Raw genomic sequence first — 19,668 nt, 5'->3', positions numbered from 1 at the left:
TCTCTCTCTCTCTCTCTCTCTCTCTCTCTCTCTCTCGTTCTCTCTCTGTCTCTCTCTCTCTCTCTCTCTCTCTCTCGTCGCTCCTTCTCTCTTTCTCTCTCTCCCTTTCCTTCCCTTTATATATCTCCCTCGTTCTCTCACTTGGTCCGCCTCACTGACTGATGTCTTCCTCGTCCCTCCTCCTCCGCTCTTCGGCCGTCTCTCACGCGTGCTTCACTTCACTGTCACGAGCTGCTCGAGGGCCCGGGTCGCAACCCGGTCGCCGTTGATGGCCGCTCGGGATCCCCCCCGCGAGTGTCAGCTTCTCGCGAGGCCGTCGTGACGCGGTCGAACGTCCGTGGGAACGTCGTGCGGTAGGAGCGACGATACCGTCAGGATGTCGTCGGGCCCGAGCCGACGTACGACTGACTTGGGCGTAGTAGCGCGTTGGTCGTCTCGCGCGAGCGCTGCGTACGTGCGCGTATGTGCGTGTACGTATGAGGGAGGCGGGTATGTGTATGTACGCCGCCGTGTCTCTATCTCGCACGCATAAGTCCTCGCACGCTTGTTCAGTCTCTCGATCCTCCTCTGTCGTTCGTGCGTGCGTTCGTGCGTGCGTGCGTGCGTACACGTACACGCGCACCTCGTCGAAACCGCGTTGGTCTCTTTGACGTCGCGACGATACCACCCCCGTACGCGTACGTCCGACCTGTCTCGCTCGTACGTGGTGTGTGGTGTGTGTATGCGAGTGAGTGAGTGGGGAGGGGGTGTACGTGTGTGGGTACGTCTCCCTCACGTAGCGTGTATGTGCGCGGTACGTATAGTACGGTTACGTACGTGCGTGCGTGCGCTGCGTGCTGCTGTCAGAATATATCATGTATGTGTCGCTGTCTCTGTGTGTGTACGTGCGTGGTGTGTATGTGTGGGTGTGTGTGTGTGTGTGTATGTGTGTGCACGCGCGAGCGAGCGAGCGCGTGTGTGTATATCCGTGTTACGTGCGGAGTGCAACGCAATGCAAGTGAACTCGGCTCGAACGTCTCGCACGAACAGCCGAGCTGCGACTGAAGGCGAGTTCCTGCGGCGGCTGGCGGCACCCTTGACAAACGCTCCCCTTTAGCAGCGCTGCAGCGCCCGTGGCATGGCAATCGGTTGTCGTGTGGTCGATCGCAGGGTCGGGTTAATGGCGGGTTTACACGCTTTCGAAGCGTGTCCAATTTTTATGTGATTTGCCGAATTGTCCCTGATTATTTGCACTCACTTGTATTGTTCCGTCGAAAAATGCTCAGTTACATAAAGGACCTAAAGGACCTAACGGCTTGAAATGATACCGTTAAAGATGTCGTGCGGAGACCAACGACAGAGATATAACATTCTGTAGGTTCGTGAAATTTCTTTGCTGTGTCATGTCTCGTAAGACCATTTTTTGCCAGTAAGTTTCGCAGTCCCTGGAAAATGTGTCTACTCTGGGAAATGGGAAATAAATCCTCAAGTTAATCGAATATATATATATATATATATATTTCAGGCTGCTTTTTCGATTTCCCGTTCTGCTTTGCGTTCTGCTTTACAGTTGCGTGTTTAAAATTTGAGAGATACGCGAAGAATATGAGAAAAAGGAAATCGTAAGCTGTCCAACTGTCAAATTTTCGCGCGAGTGCACGTAATATCAGACGCAACGCGCTTTTCAATGAAAAGTTGCTCCGTCCGTGAGGGAAAAAAGTGAAACCTTGGCACAAAAGTACCTATGGAGGTACGTCGTGTCTCGAGAGCGTTGGAGTGATTTTACGCAAGTTTGGCGACACTGCGTGTTGGTGTCGCCGCTATCGCCGAGGCACGTGAAAGCATGAATCAAATGCCGCCGAGCGATCGCATCGCGTGAAAAGTAGCTTTCGTCCGACGCGCGAGATTAATGTGAGTCGTGAGCCAACGTTTCCACGCAAAATGCATTATTTAGACGTTTCGCTGTTAGTACATTCATAGTTTCACGTAAGCGCGCCTCATCGTTACCTCGCCACGCAGCATAACCTTGCCCGTGCGATTTACACGTGTTCTCATTTATCGTCGAACGAGCGCGGAGTTGCCTATCTCGCGAATGATGTAACTTTCCGCGCTAAAGGAGACGCTTTGTTTGCGACGTGACAATCGGCGCCTGTGAAACGACGGATCGCGCATTTGTATTCTACACTTGTTGCCACGTAGTCGTGTACGTTCTCGGTGCTCGGTTCGAATTTTACGCCACGATTTGCAAACTTTTCAGTCTTGCTCGGCCCGTGGTAGAGTTGTCGCTCTTTCGTTGTGTGCTACTTTCGCGTCGTGTGCACTCAATGCCGTATTATTATTAGTTCACTTTACCTCGAAGAGGAGACTTTGTGAAAAGATGCGCGGTTGACACCTTACCTTTATCGCGGCTAAATGTCGTTACAAATAACACTGTGCAACAATGAAGGGAGAGGGATTAACGTTGCGATCAGATCCGACTCGTGCCTGCCTTGCAACTCGGAATACGATGAGGATCTAAGTTAAAATCTGTAAAATACATTTTTAATTTAGAATTCCTACTTTCTTTACAGAGACTTGCCAGTGGGATCTGATCAGGAAGTAACTTGTGTATATCTGAAGAAGAACATTCTTCAAGCTGTGCGTCAACTGTTCGGTGAGGAAGGAGCCAAGAGTACAATAGACATCCTGAAATTTACTCCAGCAACACGTAGGTTCATCTTGCGTTGTTTGTCCGAGGACTATGTCCGACTGAGAGCTGCTCTGACTGTTGCCAGCAAGTACGAGGGCCAAACGTGTGTGTACACAGTTCACCGAGCATCGCCAAACTTACTCTCATTTATTGCTGACAGTAGAACATACAAACACTGAATTAGGCTTGTACTCTCAGAGAGGAACACTTACCTGAACTGATTACCATGCCGTTAGTTCACAAAGAAGGCAAAGACACCATAATTTTCGCATCTAAGGAAGATCACGCTGATCCCAGTAATATTGAACTGCCACCAGCTGAACCAAACTCGCTTCTGGTGCTGTCCAATGGCGAAATCAATTGGAACTGTCCGTGTTTGGGCGGCATGGCGACTGGACCCTGCGGTCTGGAGTTCCGCGAGGCTTTCTCCTGCTTCCACTTCTCCACCGCAGAGCCGAAGGGTACCGACTGCTACGAGGCGTTCAAGACGATGCAAGTGTGCATGTCGCAGTACCCAGCGTTGTACGAGAGCAAAGGCTCGATAGACGACTTGGATGACGATGACGACGACGACGACGACGACGACGAGAAGGCAGCGCCGAAACAGTCAGTGTCCGCCGACAGTCAGGACAAGAGGAACGCGGTGACTGCGATTGAAGGCGACGCGAAAATAGACCAGAAGACGGTGGACGTTTCGAGTACAAAGGAAGTGGAGCAGTCTAAGATTAACAGAATGTGACTCTTTTTGCGCGTCTCGTCGCTCCTTGACGATACCGCGGTGTCGGTAGCATTCATCTACACTAGATACATTTCTGGTGCCTAGCTAATGAGACTCGAGATGAGGGAGGGGCTCTCTAACTTAATGAAAGTGCGCGAGATAAACGCGAAATATAGAGGTACGGGCAGGAGCACGTAGTGTATTCTTTCCGTGCGTTGGTCGTCGCTGATTTTCTCTCTCTCTCTCTCTCTCTCTCTCTTTCTCTCTCTCTCTCTCTCTCTCTCTTTGCGAAGTTACGCAGATCGAGACTTAGAGAGGCTACAAATTTGGAACAAATTGATATGTTTGTAAGTTTTGGGTACAATTGCGTAGCTCCTAGTTGTTCGTCTGTTATTAAAAAAAACCTTATTAATCGTGTCGCTTGTCTTCTCCCCGGTGACTTGTTCTCTCCCGACGAGAACTCTCGTTCTCTCTTTGCCTCCCCCCCCCCGTGCACTTTATTTCTTTCACCTACGGTCACGGCGCGAGTAACGGATCGAGCCGTACAAAGCGTGTTCATGCATTAATTTCAGCGACACACGCAGCGTCGCTAAGAATATATGAATAAAACATCGTCGAGTAGGAGGAAAACGTATCTTTACGCGCGGTATAGCGACGAATGTAAATAGTTGCGACGCTCCACTATATCCAGATCGAATCTGAATGATAACAACGCATGAAATTACCGCCGCATAATAGGCTAATTGTTGTATGAACCTCTGCCAAGTTAAACTGCTCAGCTCTCTATTCTTCGTGAGCTTTCACAAGTTCCTTTGTAAGCTATTTTTCGCTTCTTTGTGTGTTTTTTCGTTTCTTTGTAAGTTAGTCTTGTAAGGTCGCGAACATTTACCGTGCGCTCTGCTGCGAAAATTCAGGAATTCTACGGAAAATCAGGTTGATCCGTTTGGTTTATCAGAGGTTCATGTGCAACATAGAGAACCGTCGATAACGTTAATGCTTTCTAATTATAAAGTCTTGTAGTCGTAAGAGCACTTAACTCGGAGCAACGGTCCTCGATTACTTCCATTCAATTCGACACGATATCGCGAGTCGAGCACGATAATGCGAACAAAAAGTGGAAACTCGCAGAGTTTCTTTCAAGTCGAACAGAAAGGAATGTGTCCGTTATTACAGCTGACTCAACTGCATACGATGCGTGCTTCGTGTCGCATCACGTGTGACTTAGCAACGTACCGAAAATTTCACAATGTACGCGTTTTTAAGAATTGACTAAGTACACGTGACAGAAGGTCGCGGATCCGTTTTGCTAGCTTGGATTTGCAAAAAGTCAACATTTCCGTCGGAATTTCAAGTCGGAACATTTTCACTTTCCACGAGTTTGCTGATGAAACAAAAGAAAAAGATCTATGGTCGAAACCCGACCCAGCACAAAAGCGCGCAGCGTGTGCCATTGGTTCAAGCAATGAACTCCATGTTTTCGATGCATCGCGACGAACACCGGAGTGTCTCGATCATGCGTTTTGTTCCTGGCGACCGTGAGGTCCGTGAAAAATGAAACGCTTCATTGACGAATATCGAATGCTTCGGCGAAACTTTTCACTTTTCACGAGTTTGCACCAAGAAAGAAAATACATGCTCGATACTTCTCGGTATGAACGCGAAAAAAGAACATCGCGTTTGTTCTCGCGCTAGAACGCGAAAAATCATCGACTATTCCCCGGCAGATCGCGGGCTTCGTTTTCGCTGGGAACACGCAACAAAAGCAGCGATCCTCGATTCGAATTCGAAGACGCTCGGAGTTTATGCTCTAGGCTCGGTTGTTCCAGCTTCTTGGTAAGTTAACTGATAGTTGAGTCATACGTTTGTGTCTCTGTTTTTCCTTCAGCTTAGACAAAGACAGACATATGATTCCAACTATCAGTTAATTTACCAAAAGGTCGGATTTACCAAATCGGCGCTTATTGCGCCGCGACGGCTGACTAACCTCTACGTCCCCAGCGAAGTCCAGCGAAGATTAAACCGGCCCGGAAGAGACCAGATCCAAAGCACGAATCGATCTTGGGTGATGACCGAGACGCGTGGAGCGCGATAACAGGTGATGGCGACCTTGAACGACGTTGTTTGTTTCACTAATAATCAGAACCGCCACTTGAGTATTTAAGACGCCTTTAAATTGCGCGGTTTTCAGCGAATAAACGAGTCACTGGTTGGCGGCACGGCGCCGCGCATGCGCCACGTCGAGCCTATCGATATATCGCAAGTCGCGACTCTCGCTTGTGGACAGTTACGCGCTGCTAATGGCGGTATAGGACGTGTTCGAGTTCCTCGCGTGCGTGTTTCGCGTTCCTCGCGACTTCAGTTCGCTGGACGATGAGTTTCGCGAGTTCTCTCCTCCGGGAGTGCCGAGAGAGTCTCGTACGTGTTGCGGCGAAGCATCGGCCGATAATCGTCGGGAGAATGAACGTCTCGCGGAGCGTGGACGGTTTGGCTTCACGTGACGCTCAGCCGAAATCACCACGTCCCAGTCGCCGGAGAAGGTCATCGCTCGCGGAGGAGCATCGAAAGTGCCGGAATAGTTTACGTGCGTGCGTTGCGGATATCGAGATCGTTGAAAATCAGCGTGAAGTATGAATGTCTCGGCAAAATGTCCGTCGGTAAGTCATGAAGTTCGGTAAGTCGTGAAGTTCGCCGCCAGTGCGCTCGCTGTTTCGAGAATCGCAATCGCCGCGATATTTATATTTACCGGTCAGTCGCTCAGTTGCGGGATGGCCGACGGTTTGGAGTGAAAGAATCGCGTCCGCGTATTATATTCTTCGCGGTTCTTCCAGCATAAAGTGAGTCTCGTGCGGCGACAAAGTGTTGACGATGAAAATCTTCTAAAGTGAATCTCGTGCGGCGGAACTGAGTAAAATGTCGCGCATCCACGCGGCCGCGCAACGGCAGCTTGAAATTCGTTTGAACCGCAATCGCGCGTGAAGTGAGATGGTGCCGGCAGCGTCGAAAGTGAACTCTTCTCGCGTGTGTCATGTTGCTGTGGTGATCTTCGTCGTTGCAGCGAGTGGACGACCGGGCCGTCGAGGATGCCGAGCCGAGTGAAACGCTGTTCATCCGCCAGGCTTCAACGCCCTTTGAGTCGCCATGAGAAGAATACGTGAGTACCGATAGAACGACGTATAGCGTACTTTTCATGACTTTCGCGAATCATACGAGCCGATCGCGGATCGGCTTGACGACGTTGCGACGTCGATAGAACCTAACCTAACCTAACTTAACCTAACCTAACTGCCAAGCGATGATCTTCGGTAATATCCTATCAGCAAAAACCGTGACGGTAGAACGTATGCGGTTGTTTTATGCTTGTTTCTGCTGCTGCCAATTAAACCCCGAGAGAGAAGTTTAAACCAAAGTTGACAGTTGCTGAAAGCGGCTGAAAGTTCCCCGTCTAACGGGCCGCACTCCATATTCGATTCAAACATTGCGCGCGTTGTGCCACTCTCAACGTACTTGGCGAAATGTCCCGTCAGATGGCGGGATGTTCAACAGCGGACGCCACGTAACGTCAGCTGTCGCTCTCTCTTTCTCTCTCTCTCTCTCTCTCTCTCTCTCTCTTTCCCTCCCTTCCCCCCACCTCCTCCAGTTGATCCGCGGTGGTGTGTGGTACTGTATCGCTTCTGATAGCAGTGTACACGGATCGTGATCCGCAATACATAATAACAGTGCCGCCATCAGTAACCAGCCGCGACAGTAGCGAGCAGTTGCGATATAGACCTGCGTTTCGCGTTTATCACCGTCGCTCTCTCTTCGCTCGCCTTCTTCTTATTCGTATACACGGACGCAGCAAGAGTCTGCCGTTACGCGAGGGACCAGTGCGCTCCGCGGAATGCGGCATTGTCCTCTTCGCCGTGATGCAGCGCGTTCGGCAGTGACACGCGTCGCGCATCGATTTCGATAACCTAGGCCGGAAGAGACTGATCGAGAGCGAGGCAGGGACTGTGACTTTGGTGGCGCGAAGCGAGTCGCTTGAAAAAGAGAGAGCGGAGCATTTTTCGCGTGTGAAGGAGTAAGAGAGAGAGAGAGAGAGAGAGAGGGACAGAGAGAAAAAGAGAGAACGCACACCGCGGATACGTTCCTTGGCAGTGACCGAGAGTGTCCCGGTTCCGTGCGTCAAAGGTGCAGTGCGTACAAGTGCTCATCCGCTCGGAACGTCGTGTGTCGTCTGTCGTCGTCGTCGTCGTCGTCGTTGTCGTTGTCGTCGTTGTTGTCGTCGTCGTCGTCGTCGTCATCATCATCATCGTCGGCATCATCCCGTCATGGACAGGAAGGAGAAGAAGCACAAGGAGAAAAGGAGGTGAGTGAACGGAGACGCCTTCATTCGCGACGGATTCCGTATGGAGTCGTTTGTCGTTGGTTCTAGACGCGACAAATCTTTCCGTCGGCGCTCGATTCGTAATAATATCGCTCGTATAACGTGAAATCAGCCGAGCGTGGAGGCACCCAGAGAAAATGATACAGAGTGTCAGTGTGAGAGAAAGAGAGGGGGCGAGCGAACGATCGAGCGAGAGAAAGAGAGGGAGGGAGGAAGGGAGGGGGGAGAGAGAGAGAGAGACAGACTGACTGACACAAAGAGAGAGAGAGAGATAGAGAGCGGCGGGCACGCGCGCGCGTGCTTGACGCAATCGCTCCGTTTTGATGTCGCGTCGTTTCTCTCTAATTGCTGTTTTCCGTCTTGCTCACTCGTTCACTTGCTCATTTGCTCTCGCTCGGCGCCCTGTCGCCATCTCGCTCTAGCGCCACGTAATATCCGTCCACTCTCTTCGTCGCTCCCGTCCCCCCCCCTCTCTCTCTCTCTCTCTCTCTCTCTCTGTCTCTTTTTCTGTCTCTGCCTCGCTCTCTCCTTTTCGCGCACGCACTTTATCGGGAGTCTTTATCGCTTATACTTATTGTTCTGCTCTCTTTCTTTCTCTTCGTTAACTGACCGCTTTAAATTGAACTAATGTCAATAAAATCCTTCCGCTTCATTTTCGGCTCGGCCTCGCGTCGCTAAAACGACGAAGTGTCTCGGGCTCCCGTCGTTATCCTTGTTGAATGTGTTGCTCGATTTTCGAATTATTTATGATGCCAGAGTTGCTCCAGTTTCCTTTTCGCACCGTGACGATCGATCTCGAAGGATATTTTACTTCATTAGCTTCTCTTAGCGTATCTGATCGTTTTCAAGTTTACAGTTATGTTAAGTTTGCAGTAATTGACATTACGGTCTGTTATTATTATTATCGTTTAGCGTATAGTTATTGGTTTATAATAATCATATTGTTTTTGTTTCACCTGCCGCAAAGCTTGCTTGAGAATGAGTTGCTCGAGACTTTTTTGTGGAAACACCAAAAATGCCAGAGAGATATTCGTGCTTATTTATCGACATTTTATCAGAAGCGCACAAATACTGCGGATATTTTTTCGATAGTCCGAAACTTTTCTTCTTCGTTCATTTTGTCTCGTCTACAGTAATGTGTTTCCAGCGGCAACACGCGAACGGTTGCCAATGTCGTGCCGCAATGAAAATTCCAGTCCGCGAACATAATGCGCGACCCGGCTTCTCCTCGAGTGTCCATGAATATTATCATGAGGCGCCGTGGTGTGTCCGCCTTTTTTTTACTTCGATTTCTCTTCTCCTTCGACTGGTTCACGCGAACGATTCCGTGTTTAATTCGCCCGCATGCGATTGCGCCGCATTTACCATAATACTCACGCGATAGTCGACAGTCAATACTCCAGTATTTCATTACTCACTGTTACATAAGAAACAAAGAACGAACCGGTCGCTCTGGCGTTTACTTTGAAGCGTGTAAAATAATGCAAGTGGCGAGAATACGCTTTGAAACGAGGAAAGAGCCCTGGCGTCGCGCAAAAATAAGTCTCTGAACTGCGAACTATTATATTACGATATATTACGATACTAATTGTAATTTGTCAATAATTGATTATTAATCGATTCCAACTGATATTGCTACAAGATATATTTATACGAAGGATACAGAGGTACAAAGGTGTAAAGATTTCCAAGCACAGGCTTACGTCTCTCTAATCTGCTGGAGACATGTTTTCGACGAGGCAGAAGCGATCAGTAGACTCCGATGATTTATATCTCGCATCACGCATATACGTACACACATGTACGAAATGAGGACAAACGTGTTATGATTATGGTATGGCTATCGTCGAAAAATCTAAGTCTAACCGCTCAGAGCATCGTCGCGATCGTCGCAGACAGACACTTCGGAGCGAAGTAAGTCGGAACAATTCTTCGTCGCGCGAACTGACGATGCGTGTCCGATGACGTCGCAAATTCCATGTGTAATTAAGCGTCGAGCGATCTATATTTTTCTATTTATACCTCAGCCCTGCTCCGCCGAACCAGTAAGTTTCCAGTCGGAAATTCTAGTTGCGGCTTTTTGCTTCGCACGCTTTTGCCTCGCTTAGCTATCCGCTTTTGAGCTTCTAAGAACGATTCATCGTCGTCCGTACCTTGCACCTGATGTATCATTGTTTACATCATGAATTGTTTTCATTGTATCAATTAAGTAGATTTAATTCGTAGAGTCAATTAATCGAAACGATAACTAGACTTACAAAAAAGAAACACATATATATATATACTCTTTAAATTCATGTGAAATCGTTAAAAAATCGATTCAAATATCGCGGTTGAGTGAATTACGAGCGAAAACGGCTGCTCCGCGTTCTACTTTTTTACCATTCCCTCGGCGAGGTGCGAACGATTCTGCCGCTCTGATAAATTTGCGGAATGTGCCGGCGAATGTGTTCCGCAAATTTCCGATTTCACACGCGACACTATACGACGCGACTACGAATGTAAAGAGTTTATCGAGAAATGGCCCGTCTAGAAAGCTCCATCGGCCGAAAGAATTCCCCGCGCGCGGAGAACCGCAGATATGTCGCCGGCGCGGCACGAAAATAACCGCTCTGCTACTTGGAAACTGTAAAATTACGGAGAAATCAAGAGCGTCAGTAGAGTCACGCGATAATCGTCGTTCGTGCGGGACAAGAGGAAACGCGATGGGCAGAAACGGTTCCCTCGGCACGTCCCTCGGCACGATAACGTACTAATTCGTAATTGTCACAGAAACCGCGTTGTTTGCGTGACGAGAGTTATCGTGCGTTATGTGGCCGGACGAAGGCGCATAATGTGTATCGCCAGGCGATAATTATTTCATTTCTTTGCTTTATGCGCGACTTTCTGTCACGTAGCCTGCAAATTGCGCAAATCAAGCGAGAAACCGACTTTTCCGTCGTCTCTCGTCATCTCGTCTCTCGGAAGTCCCTCTGTTTAATTTATAATATCTTCGGTCCGTTTGGTCCGTCTGTGGCCTTTCCCCTGTGTGGAAAGTACGTCAGTTATGACTTGTAGAGGAACCAGGAATAGGCTTTATGGATGCTGACGATGCCTTTCTCTTTCTTTTTTCTTTTTCGCTTTTGTTTATCAGTCTGGCACACGCGCGCATTATGATGAGACGCATTTCACAAATGCATACGAGCGGAAAAAACGATTGTTTCGCTGAACGGTCGTTAGCGACCGAGAACAAGAATGAGAGAGAGGAAGCGAGAGAGAGAGAGAGAGAGAGAGAGGGAGAGAGAGAGAGAGAGCGAGGAGACGAGGCAGGCGGTATGAGAGGAAAGTAGATATTATCACGTCAATTAAAGGGTCGACAGTGACATTTATTTCTTTGTTTATTTCACGATAAGTGAAGGGAGCTCTCTCCGCTCCGGGCTAGGTCTCTCGTTGACGACGCGTGGGGCGTATATGTGTGTGTGTGTGTGTGTGTGTGCAGGGTGTCCCGTTTTGAATGTATCGCTTTTCTTCGAAATGAACCCGTCGCGATTTCATCTGTCTCCACGAGAAGGCGACATAGTTTCCGAATAATAAAAACTAGGAAATTTCCGACGAATCAAAGAGTTCGAAAGAGGAGAGCGTAGGTGAAAAGAAAAAAAAAACGTATGCGAGGTCATTGGTCAATGTGGAGTGACGTTTATTTGAGCGAGGCTTCAGTTTGATGCTCAATTACGAGGAGATATGTATCGCTTAAGATTGAAAAGCCACTCGCTCGCGATAAGCCGTGAATTTTATGCGAGAAAATGTCTAGAGCCGTTTCTCAATGACGAGGCCTTCGGCGACCCGGGATCAAAGTTTCGAGCTGTCGATTATCATGGAATCTCGCCTTCGAATGGTCTAAGATTTCGTCATTAAAGAAGTGACGTGTAGAAGTGGGACGTTTGGTACGTGTATATAGCGGCGATTACGTATGAGACGCGGACGGCGGCCTTCGGGAAAGTTCCTTCCCGAACAACTTTGAACTTTTCATCCGGTAGACGGACACAGAGTCGGATAGAGTTGACGGCCATTCCTCTCTTGTTTTCGTCGCGAATAAGAACCGATGGCGCATCGCTGATTCAATAACAACCGCCTGCGCCCAAAAAAGAAAACGCACCGAGCGATCGATCGAGGAAGAATGCCACATTTTCACCTCGATCATCCGATTAAAACACATCCGACCTGCAACAGGGAAAAATTTCTCTGTTGGGAGATATCAAAAGCAAATTTTTCCCATGAATAGAGATGAGTTGCAAGACTCTCATTGCGGAAATTAAGTGTGCCGCAGTGTACGAACGCGTTGAATAATCGAGGATAATCGCGGTCTGGGAAAACCTCGGCACATCATTTGTCCTCATCGCAGATGACCCCGGGAGAATCCGCGCACCGTTCTACTTGTTTCATCGAATTTTCCTGCTGCTCATAAATTTCCGGAATGTTCCCAAAGCGTCGTGCCGGCGTGCATTGTTCGCCGGCGAACGTTAGTCACCGCGCGTATTTGCGAAACAAACATTTACGAAACAAAAATGCATCGATCTTCATTCAATGCCGTTCAACGCGCTGAGAATGCCGTGATTGTTACCGGTAATCCGCACTACGACACTACGCGCCTCATCAACTTAACGAATCGTAATAATAATTAATAAAACATACCAAGTGCATCCAAAGAATCGGTCGACGACCAACGCGCAAGGTCAGTCGAGGAGGCGAGGAGTGAGAATTGAATTTGTTTGTCAGATACTGGACGAATCCGAGTTATATATATATATATTGTCCAAATAAATTCGATTGAGATCGACAGATCTCAAAGAAGAGAGGGGGCGGACGAGGAAACAATAGCGCGTTATTTGTCGCGCGTGTACAATGGTGGGCTTTAATTCCGAGCGAGCGCGACACTCATCGCGTTATCTGCCGCGATAGGAACGTTTCGGGATCATGGTCGGCCAGTCAACGTTGAGATGGCCGGAAAATTACTAAAAAAAAATATGATCGTAGGGAATAAAGGAAGCAGATAACTCACACATCGACTTGTATTCGTGAGGAAGATCGGCATTCTTTTCATCATTGGATTCGGTGAAAGTTTATTAGCGCGCGCTCGAGAGTACGGCCGAACGACAGCCGGGCGTGTTGCAGGAAGGATTCTTAATCTTTAGAGGGCCGAAAAACCACTATAGTGGTGGTAGACAACAGTTGGTTGCATTCATGTTCAACATTCGTCTACTTATGTGTGTATAGATATTCACATATCCAGATATCCAGATACCAAGTTTGTACCGTCGCGAATAAGAACCGATGGCGCATCGCTGATTCAATAACAATCGCGTCGCCCAACCGCCTGCGCCCAAAAAAGAAAACGCACCGAGCGATCGATCGAGGAAGAATGCCACATTTTCACCTCGATCATCCGATTAAAACACATCCGATCTGCAACAGGGAAAAATTTCTCTGTTGGGAGATATCAAAAGCAAATTTTTCCCATGAACCTCTCCCCTTCCCCACCCCTCTCCCCTTCCCCCTATTTGCAATTTTTTTTTCTTCATAAACGCAAGTTAGCGGAAATATATAAATAAATAATTACGTGCTCACACATACACGCATACACTATACACTCTCTACGTCCACGTCGTTGGCTCTGGATAACGCTAAAGGAGAACATTGTCATCATATTAGAGAACATTTCTCGGAATTTTTTGCGCGATTATAACTATAAATTCTCGTAATTTACAAAAACTGACAGATTTTATTCAGCGACCTCGAAAACCTCTAGAAATCTGTTTTTTTTTCAAATTTGAAAATTTTAACATTGTCTTTACCCCCCAGAGGGGCCGGGACCACCACCACTTAAGTGGTGGTCTCCGTGATCAGTACTTTGTATACGATGAATATACGATATAAAGTACATTTTTTATCGATTTTCTTCGGGGAATCTTGTATCTCAAATGTTAATTGCGTTCCGCCGCCTGGCTGCCATTTGTATATTATCATCGCCAGTCCGTCGTGGAACGGTGACACGAGAAATGCGCGAACGCCTGCGGGAGATAAACACGTTGGGAGGAACACGTACGCACGCGCGTTTTATTCCCCGCCGGATCCCGCTCGCGATCCGTAATGTATTCGCAAAAATCCAGAAGCCGCGAGAACTCTGTTTACTCAGCGCTGAGCGTGAGCGTGCGCTAATTGCGCTGCTTCTTGCCTCGTTGCCTTTCATCGGCGTCTACTCAATGCGAATCAAAGATCGCTGTCGTCGCGTCGTGTTCCACGAATCGCGCGGTCTCCACGCTGATTATGTAATTTTCTGGCAAATTGCACGGCGATTTGTTGCTTCCTTCCGCACAATTTGGTGGGGACCAAATACCGGGCGGGCAGCGCGACTCGCAAAGGCTCCGCACGAGTTTTTTTTCCCGCGCCTGCGAGCAAATTTATGCTCCACCCGGACAACAATTGCAAATGTTAGCTCCTTTCGTGTTGGATCACAGTTACAGGAAATTATAGGGAAAAAAAAAACAGCAGGGAATAGAGTTGCCAACTGCCCGGTTTTGATCTGCCGGTCCATCATTCCATATATATTAGAGATATGCGAACTATTCGAATTCGAATCGAATCGAATCTAATGTAATTCGATTCGATTCGAATCTGAATCCCTATGATTCGAATCCGAATAATTCGAAAATTTCGAATCGAAGATTCAATTACGAATCAAATATATTAGCGTGCATTATATTTGCATGCATCAAGTACAAAACGAGACATCTGGGCCTGTACGTTTGAACCCTTAACTTGTAATTAACTTAATTTATAATTAATAACTTAATTATAAATTACTTTAAATATTTAAATATATATTTTACTTTAAGATGATATTACAATATCAATATCCCCTTTCATATTAAAACCTTCCATCATTATGTGTATGTTTAATAGTCATGTTAAATTTTTTAATGATTCGATTCGATTCGAATTCGAATTAAAAAAATGAGATTCGATTCGATTCGATTCGACATAAAAATTCTTGATTCGCACATCTCTAATATATATATATATATATATATTTATATATTTATATTAAAAAAGTAATAGTTTATTATTTTATTCAATCAAATTTTATTTATAAAATTGTTTGGAAATTGATATTGTAAATAAATTCTTGTCATATTTTGTATTTAATGTAACGTTATGATTATTATTTCTGTCCGGTTTAGTCCGGTTTGGCTTTGTTACCAAGGAAGAAATGTCCGGTAATTTTAACTTTTGGATTTGGCAGCCTTAGCAAGGAATCGTGTATAATGAGCGACAATGAAATATCACAATGTAACTCGATAGCGCGTCTCAAGTCGGCGCGCTATCAAATACCAAAGTGAGATCAACTGCCGGTACTGCCGAAAATGGCGCAATCTTGCGCCCGGGAATTTTGTTATGTCGCGCGTGATGTCGATGATAGAGTGTATCGTTATCGACGAGCGAGATAACGGTCATCCCCGAAGCGTCCAGCGTATACTACAGGTACACCGCGCGACACTACCGGCTTTAGTATCGCGCAGACCGTGGTAGTGGATCTCGAAGGGATCATGCGAGGATAGAGACACGGGAATGCCGCGGCGCTCTTCAGGCTCTCGAGCTCGACGAAGAGGCGCGCAAGATCGCCCGACGACGTCCGATCACCCTCGCTGGCGACTGAAACGCTCGGTCTCTCGGGGCACTGCTCCGTGAAAAAAAAACCGGACACAATAGAACAGATAAGTCGGCGAGAGATAATCAGAGAGAAGTCGTTGCCGTGAGGGACCGCGGTGTCCTGGGGAGGAGGGGGAGAGAAGCTCGAGCAAGCTGAGGAATAGAGATGGACAGGTAGGAGAGGAGGAAAGCGAAGTGAATCAGCAGACCGAACGCGCGCGCAGACTTTCACGAGCAAGAAGAACAAGACACAGAAGAGACTCCTCGTGGGGTGAGAAAGAACGTGCGAAAAGCGCCGAGGGGGGAGGTGCGCAGACGGGTTTGATTCTTCCGCGGGGCCGATTAGAGTCATTGATTAAATTTGTACGACACGTGTACCGAGCGTAAAGGCGAGAAAGAGAGACGGACTCTTAACCGGACAAACGGAAGAACGGTGGATGCTGCGGGAGGGAGGGATGGAAGATTGATAGAGTGCGGTCACGATTACGTCTTACTTGTGCAATTTGCTCGCGCCCGTACCGATTCACGGCGCCGTGAATAATTGCCGAAGGCCGCGCGACACGCGGACCGGACATGGCCGAGATAAGTTTGTAATGAGGCGAAGTGGCGAAAAGGGAGAGATAAGCTTGATAACGGGGGCGGGGCGGGGGATTTTTCAACGAGGCTACTCGCGAAGGAGCGCGGAAGGAAAGCGCTCTCGAGAAAGAGGAGGAGGGCTCTCCAGAAGAGAAGGACACGCGAAGCCAAGTCGGTGCGATAAGAGAGCGCAGAGTTCCCGGCGGCGGCGGCGGCGGCGGCGGCGGCGGCGAGTCGCGCGCGCGTTGCGAAAGGCTCGAGGGCTGAACATGAGAAATCAGCGCGAGCCAGTTCGGATAATCAGGACGACGAGTGTCTGTTAGCGGTCGACGCGGCGCGGCGCGGCGCGGTGCGGTGACGAGAGAAAGAAAAAATCGAGTCGTGTGACAATGAACGCGCGCTTGCAGGAAGAGACAAGGGACGAAGGAGAAGGAGGTGACAAAGAGTTGGGGACAATAGCCGGCGGCGGCAGAGGGGCAGGAGGGAACATGGCCCTCGGCGACGAACGTCAGCAGCAGGGTCGTTGCACCGATTCGCTCAATTGGATCGGCAAGGCGTCGGGTTACGCGGATTTCGCGGAGCCGCGACGGGGCCAGACGATCGGCTTGTCGCCGGAATCGTCGTACGCTTCCGCGACGCGGCCCGACGACGACACCCGCGTTTTGCCGGCTGACGTCGCCGCACCCTCTTCCAGCGTTACGTCACAGCTCGCCGGCGATAATGGCCCAGCGCCGCGTGCTCGCGATATCGAGACGCCCCGTTGGGCTCCGGCCAGGCTGCCGTTGTCCGCGAGCTGCAACCTGGCGTGCAATTTCGCGCCGGCAGCGTGCAACAACGTCGTCCCGCTGATGACGGAGCAAGCGTTGTTCCGCGACGTCGACGACGGCCAGTCGGCCGGCCCGCACCCGTCGGACACCTGCGCGTTCGCCTGGAGAAACTGCCCCCAGCTGCTGCCAGGACCCGTGGACGTCGAGGACCTCGCGATATACTTCGACCCATCGGCGGACAATGGCAAACCGCCGACGAGTGGCCGCGCGATTTACTCGAGGAGACCGAGATACGGCCAAGGTGCGGCCAGGATGCTGCTGGAACAGCCGCGCTCGCAGGAGCCGCGCTGCGAGCGGCTCGACGTGGCCTCGGCAAGCGATCTGATGGAGCCCTATTACAACTCCTCACGATTTTCTTACCCGGCGGAAGCCGGCGACCCGGCCTTCGACGCTCTGCCGCGACCTTGTGAAGTGGGGCCGAGCGACCCGACGCCGACGTCGACGTCGACGCCGACGCCGACGCCGCGGTCTTGTGCGCTTCAGCCGGACTTTTACGGCCAACAGACGACGACCTGCGAGCCGAGACTCGCCTGCGCCGCGGCGACGCGCGAGTTGGACATTCGCGAGCTCAACCGACGTAATCTGGAACACGACGGTGCTCCGGCGGCTCCGGCCGACGATTGGTCCTGCTACCATTGCCCGGAACTGTTCAATTTCTGCAGCGAGCAACGCTGGCTGCAGTGTCCGGCGAGCGATCGCTGCCCCCTTTACGACAACTCGTACGACCACGGCGCGCCCCTCTCGCCGCCGTGCTTGTATGAGAACCTGTACGAGGGCTACGACGGTAACGATAATTGGCGTTACGACTACGCCGAGGACGAGCAGCTTCTCGAGGATTATCTGTAAGTCCGTGTGGCTCGTGTCCCCACCGTTCCTTCTTTTTTCTCTTCTTCCCGTCCTCCCCGCCTCGGCACCCGCCCTGCGATAAATTATGCTCACTGTTCTCCGGCCTGACGGAATTTTTCCCTTCGCTTCACTCCACGGGTATCGAGGTAGCGCGTCCTTCGGTCAGGGAGTTCGGTCGGATTCAATCGACCTCGGGCACGGCTTTTTTACCAATTTCGAGGTGATAGCGGATGGATGGTGGGTGAAGGAGGGAAAGCGCGATCAGATCGATTTAGAAAGAAGTGCCGTTCAAAGATCGGCCCGTCTCGCCGATAACGGCTCATTCGTCGGCGATAACGTCGGCGTTTTCCGTCAGGCACGACCGAAAAAAACCGAAATGCACCTTCCGAGTCGAGTCGGCGACGATTGCATTCAGCGGGGCGATAATAATGTCCTCGAGTGGTCGGGGTCGAATGTCCTAAACCCCCGCCTGCTTAGTTTTGCGACTCTCCACGACGGCGGTTCGATGTTTTAGGCGTTAGGAGAAGAAAGCGCAGAAAGATTTGATGAAAAATCGAGTCTGGTTTGTGTGCAGTGAATGTTGCGGATTGTGCGAGAATTAATCACTCTCTCTCTCTCTCTCTCTCTCTCTCTCTCTCTCACACTCATTCACCGTGAAATGTAATGAATTACTCATAATTGTTCTGCTTATCACACACGTGCCATCCTCGTTCGCCGGCGAGCAGCTTTACAATTTCCGGGCGAGCCGCATCCGAATGCACGCGCATCGTGATGCATGATTGCCGCGTTTTTGCGTAATCGACGGCCTGATGCCGAGCCAGATTGGCAGCGACGACCTTCAACGAACAGGGAATGTTTATCGTGGCGAGATAGTGCATTCGACGTGACACTCGTCGCTCACGCGATATTTCAGGGCGTTTATTTGCGAAAAATAGCCTAAGCGATAGATAGTCGGAGGTCGAGAGAGAGAGAGAGAGAGAGAGAGAGAGAGAGAGAGAGAGAGAGAGAGAGAGAGAGAGAGTTCCCTCTCGTCCAATCACGTGTGAATCATTCGACGAGGAAGGTAGATGTAGGGCTCTCTGGGGAGGGTTTATATGTCTAACACACACACACGCGCACACCTTCGTGAAATTATTTCTCGTCCGGCTGGGCAAGATGGAGATCACGAGCGCCCACTCGGTCTTATTTCACCGCTAAACGTTCAACATGCTTGAGTTGGTTGCTTGACGAGGTTGCTCGCCCTCATTGTTGCAGGAGCAACGAGAAGAGGAAGGAGAGGTCTCGCGATGCAGCACGCTACAGACGCAGCAGAGAAACCGACATTTTCGCGGACCTCGCAGCCGTTCTTCCGGTTGCACCGCAACAGGCAGCGCATCTGGATAAAGCCAGCGTGATGAGATTGGCGATTGCCTATCTCAAAGTCCGGGCTGTTGTGGACTCCAGTGAGTACGCCACTTTGACTTTCTCCAACTTTTCTTCTTGAATTCTTTCGCTTACTTTCAACACGACGTATTGTCAACTTCCACGACACACACGTGTGTACAAAATAATTCTTGTATAAATATAGCTTACAAGTATATATTATCGATATCTCTTTCTCAAAATCGTTTGAATTTTTATGATTATCTAATAAAGAAAAATATCTCGTCTTACCTTCGATAAATTTAAAAACGACTTAGAATCAGATACTGTCGGATATCTTCGAGTGTGGCTTTTTTCTTCATTTTAATCTCTATATTTTTATAGACAGCTCAGATAAGACCATAGTAACGTTATGGCATTACGGAAAATGTTGCCCAATCGCGGATTCCCTTATCGCCTCACACTCGCTTCAAAGTACTTATAATGGATTGAAATGAAGTGTGTCAACTAATATATAAAGTATAAAGAGTGTCCCTCAACCGATGCTCATTAATCACAAATTTATTATTTCTCTCTACGATGTTTGATAAAGTCACTGTTAAGATTTAGTTTAGACTTC

At 49.1% G+C, this 19,668-nt stretch overlaps 2 protein-coding genes across 5 annotated transcripts in view; both read left to right on the top strand.

Annotated features, from left to right (window-relative positions):
- The first annotated feature begins 1,765 nt into the window (after positions 1–1,765).
- LOC105191098 (mitochondrial intermembrane space import and assembly protein 40-B) lies at positions 1,766–3,798 on the top strand. 2 transcript variants are annotated; one of them, XM_025303112.1, is made up of 2 exons: positions 1,766–1,890; positions 2,550–3,798. In XM_025303112.1, the coding sequence occupies exon 2, from the start codon at positions 2,895–2,897 to the stop codon at positions 3,405–3,407; it is 513 nt and encodes a 170-aa protein (XP_025158897.1). In that variant the 5' UTR covers positions 1,766–1,890; positions 2,550–2,894; the 3' UTR covers positions 3,408–3,798. The 2 variants fall into 2 exon arrangements, with proteins under 2 accessions (XP_025158897.1, XP_025158898.1); XM_025303113.1 differs by lacking the exon at positions 1,766–1,890 and adding an exon at positions 2,047–2,182.
- A 2,355-nt stretch (positions 3,799–6,153) lies between these two features.
- Positions 6,154–19,668, top strand: part of sima (HIF-1 transcription factor component sima) — a 43,272-nt gene continuing 29,757 nt past the window's right edge. The window contains exons 1-2 of one of the 3 annotated variants that reach the window (XM_025303117.1): positions 6,154–6,537; positions 18,942–19,129. In XM_025303117.1, coding sequence (XP_025158902.1) covers positions 6,467–6,537; positions 18,942–19,129 — 259 coding nt within the window. In that variant the 5' untranslated portion in view covers positions 6,154–6,466. Of the gene's footprint in view, positions 6,538–7,046; positions 7,735–16,274; positions 17,684–18,941; positions 19,130–19,668 lie in introns of those variants that run through there. The other 2 variants (XM_025303118.1, XM_011154378.3) reach the window with 2 other exon arrangements.

The sequence above is a fragment of the Harpegnathos saltator genome, unplaced genomic scaffold (assembly GCF_003227715.2).
Source record: "Harpegnathos saltator strain DR-91 unplaced genomic scaffold, Hsal_v8.6 scaffold53, whole genome shotgun sequence".
Taxonomy (NCBI): Eukaryota; Metazoa; Arthropoda; class Insecta; order Hymenoptera; family Formicidae; genus Harpegnathos; species Harpegnathos saltator.
Note: the sequence above shows the minus strand (reverse complement) of the source record. Positions and strands in the feature narration are given on the sequence as shown.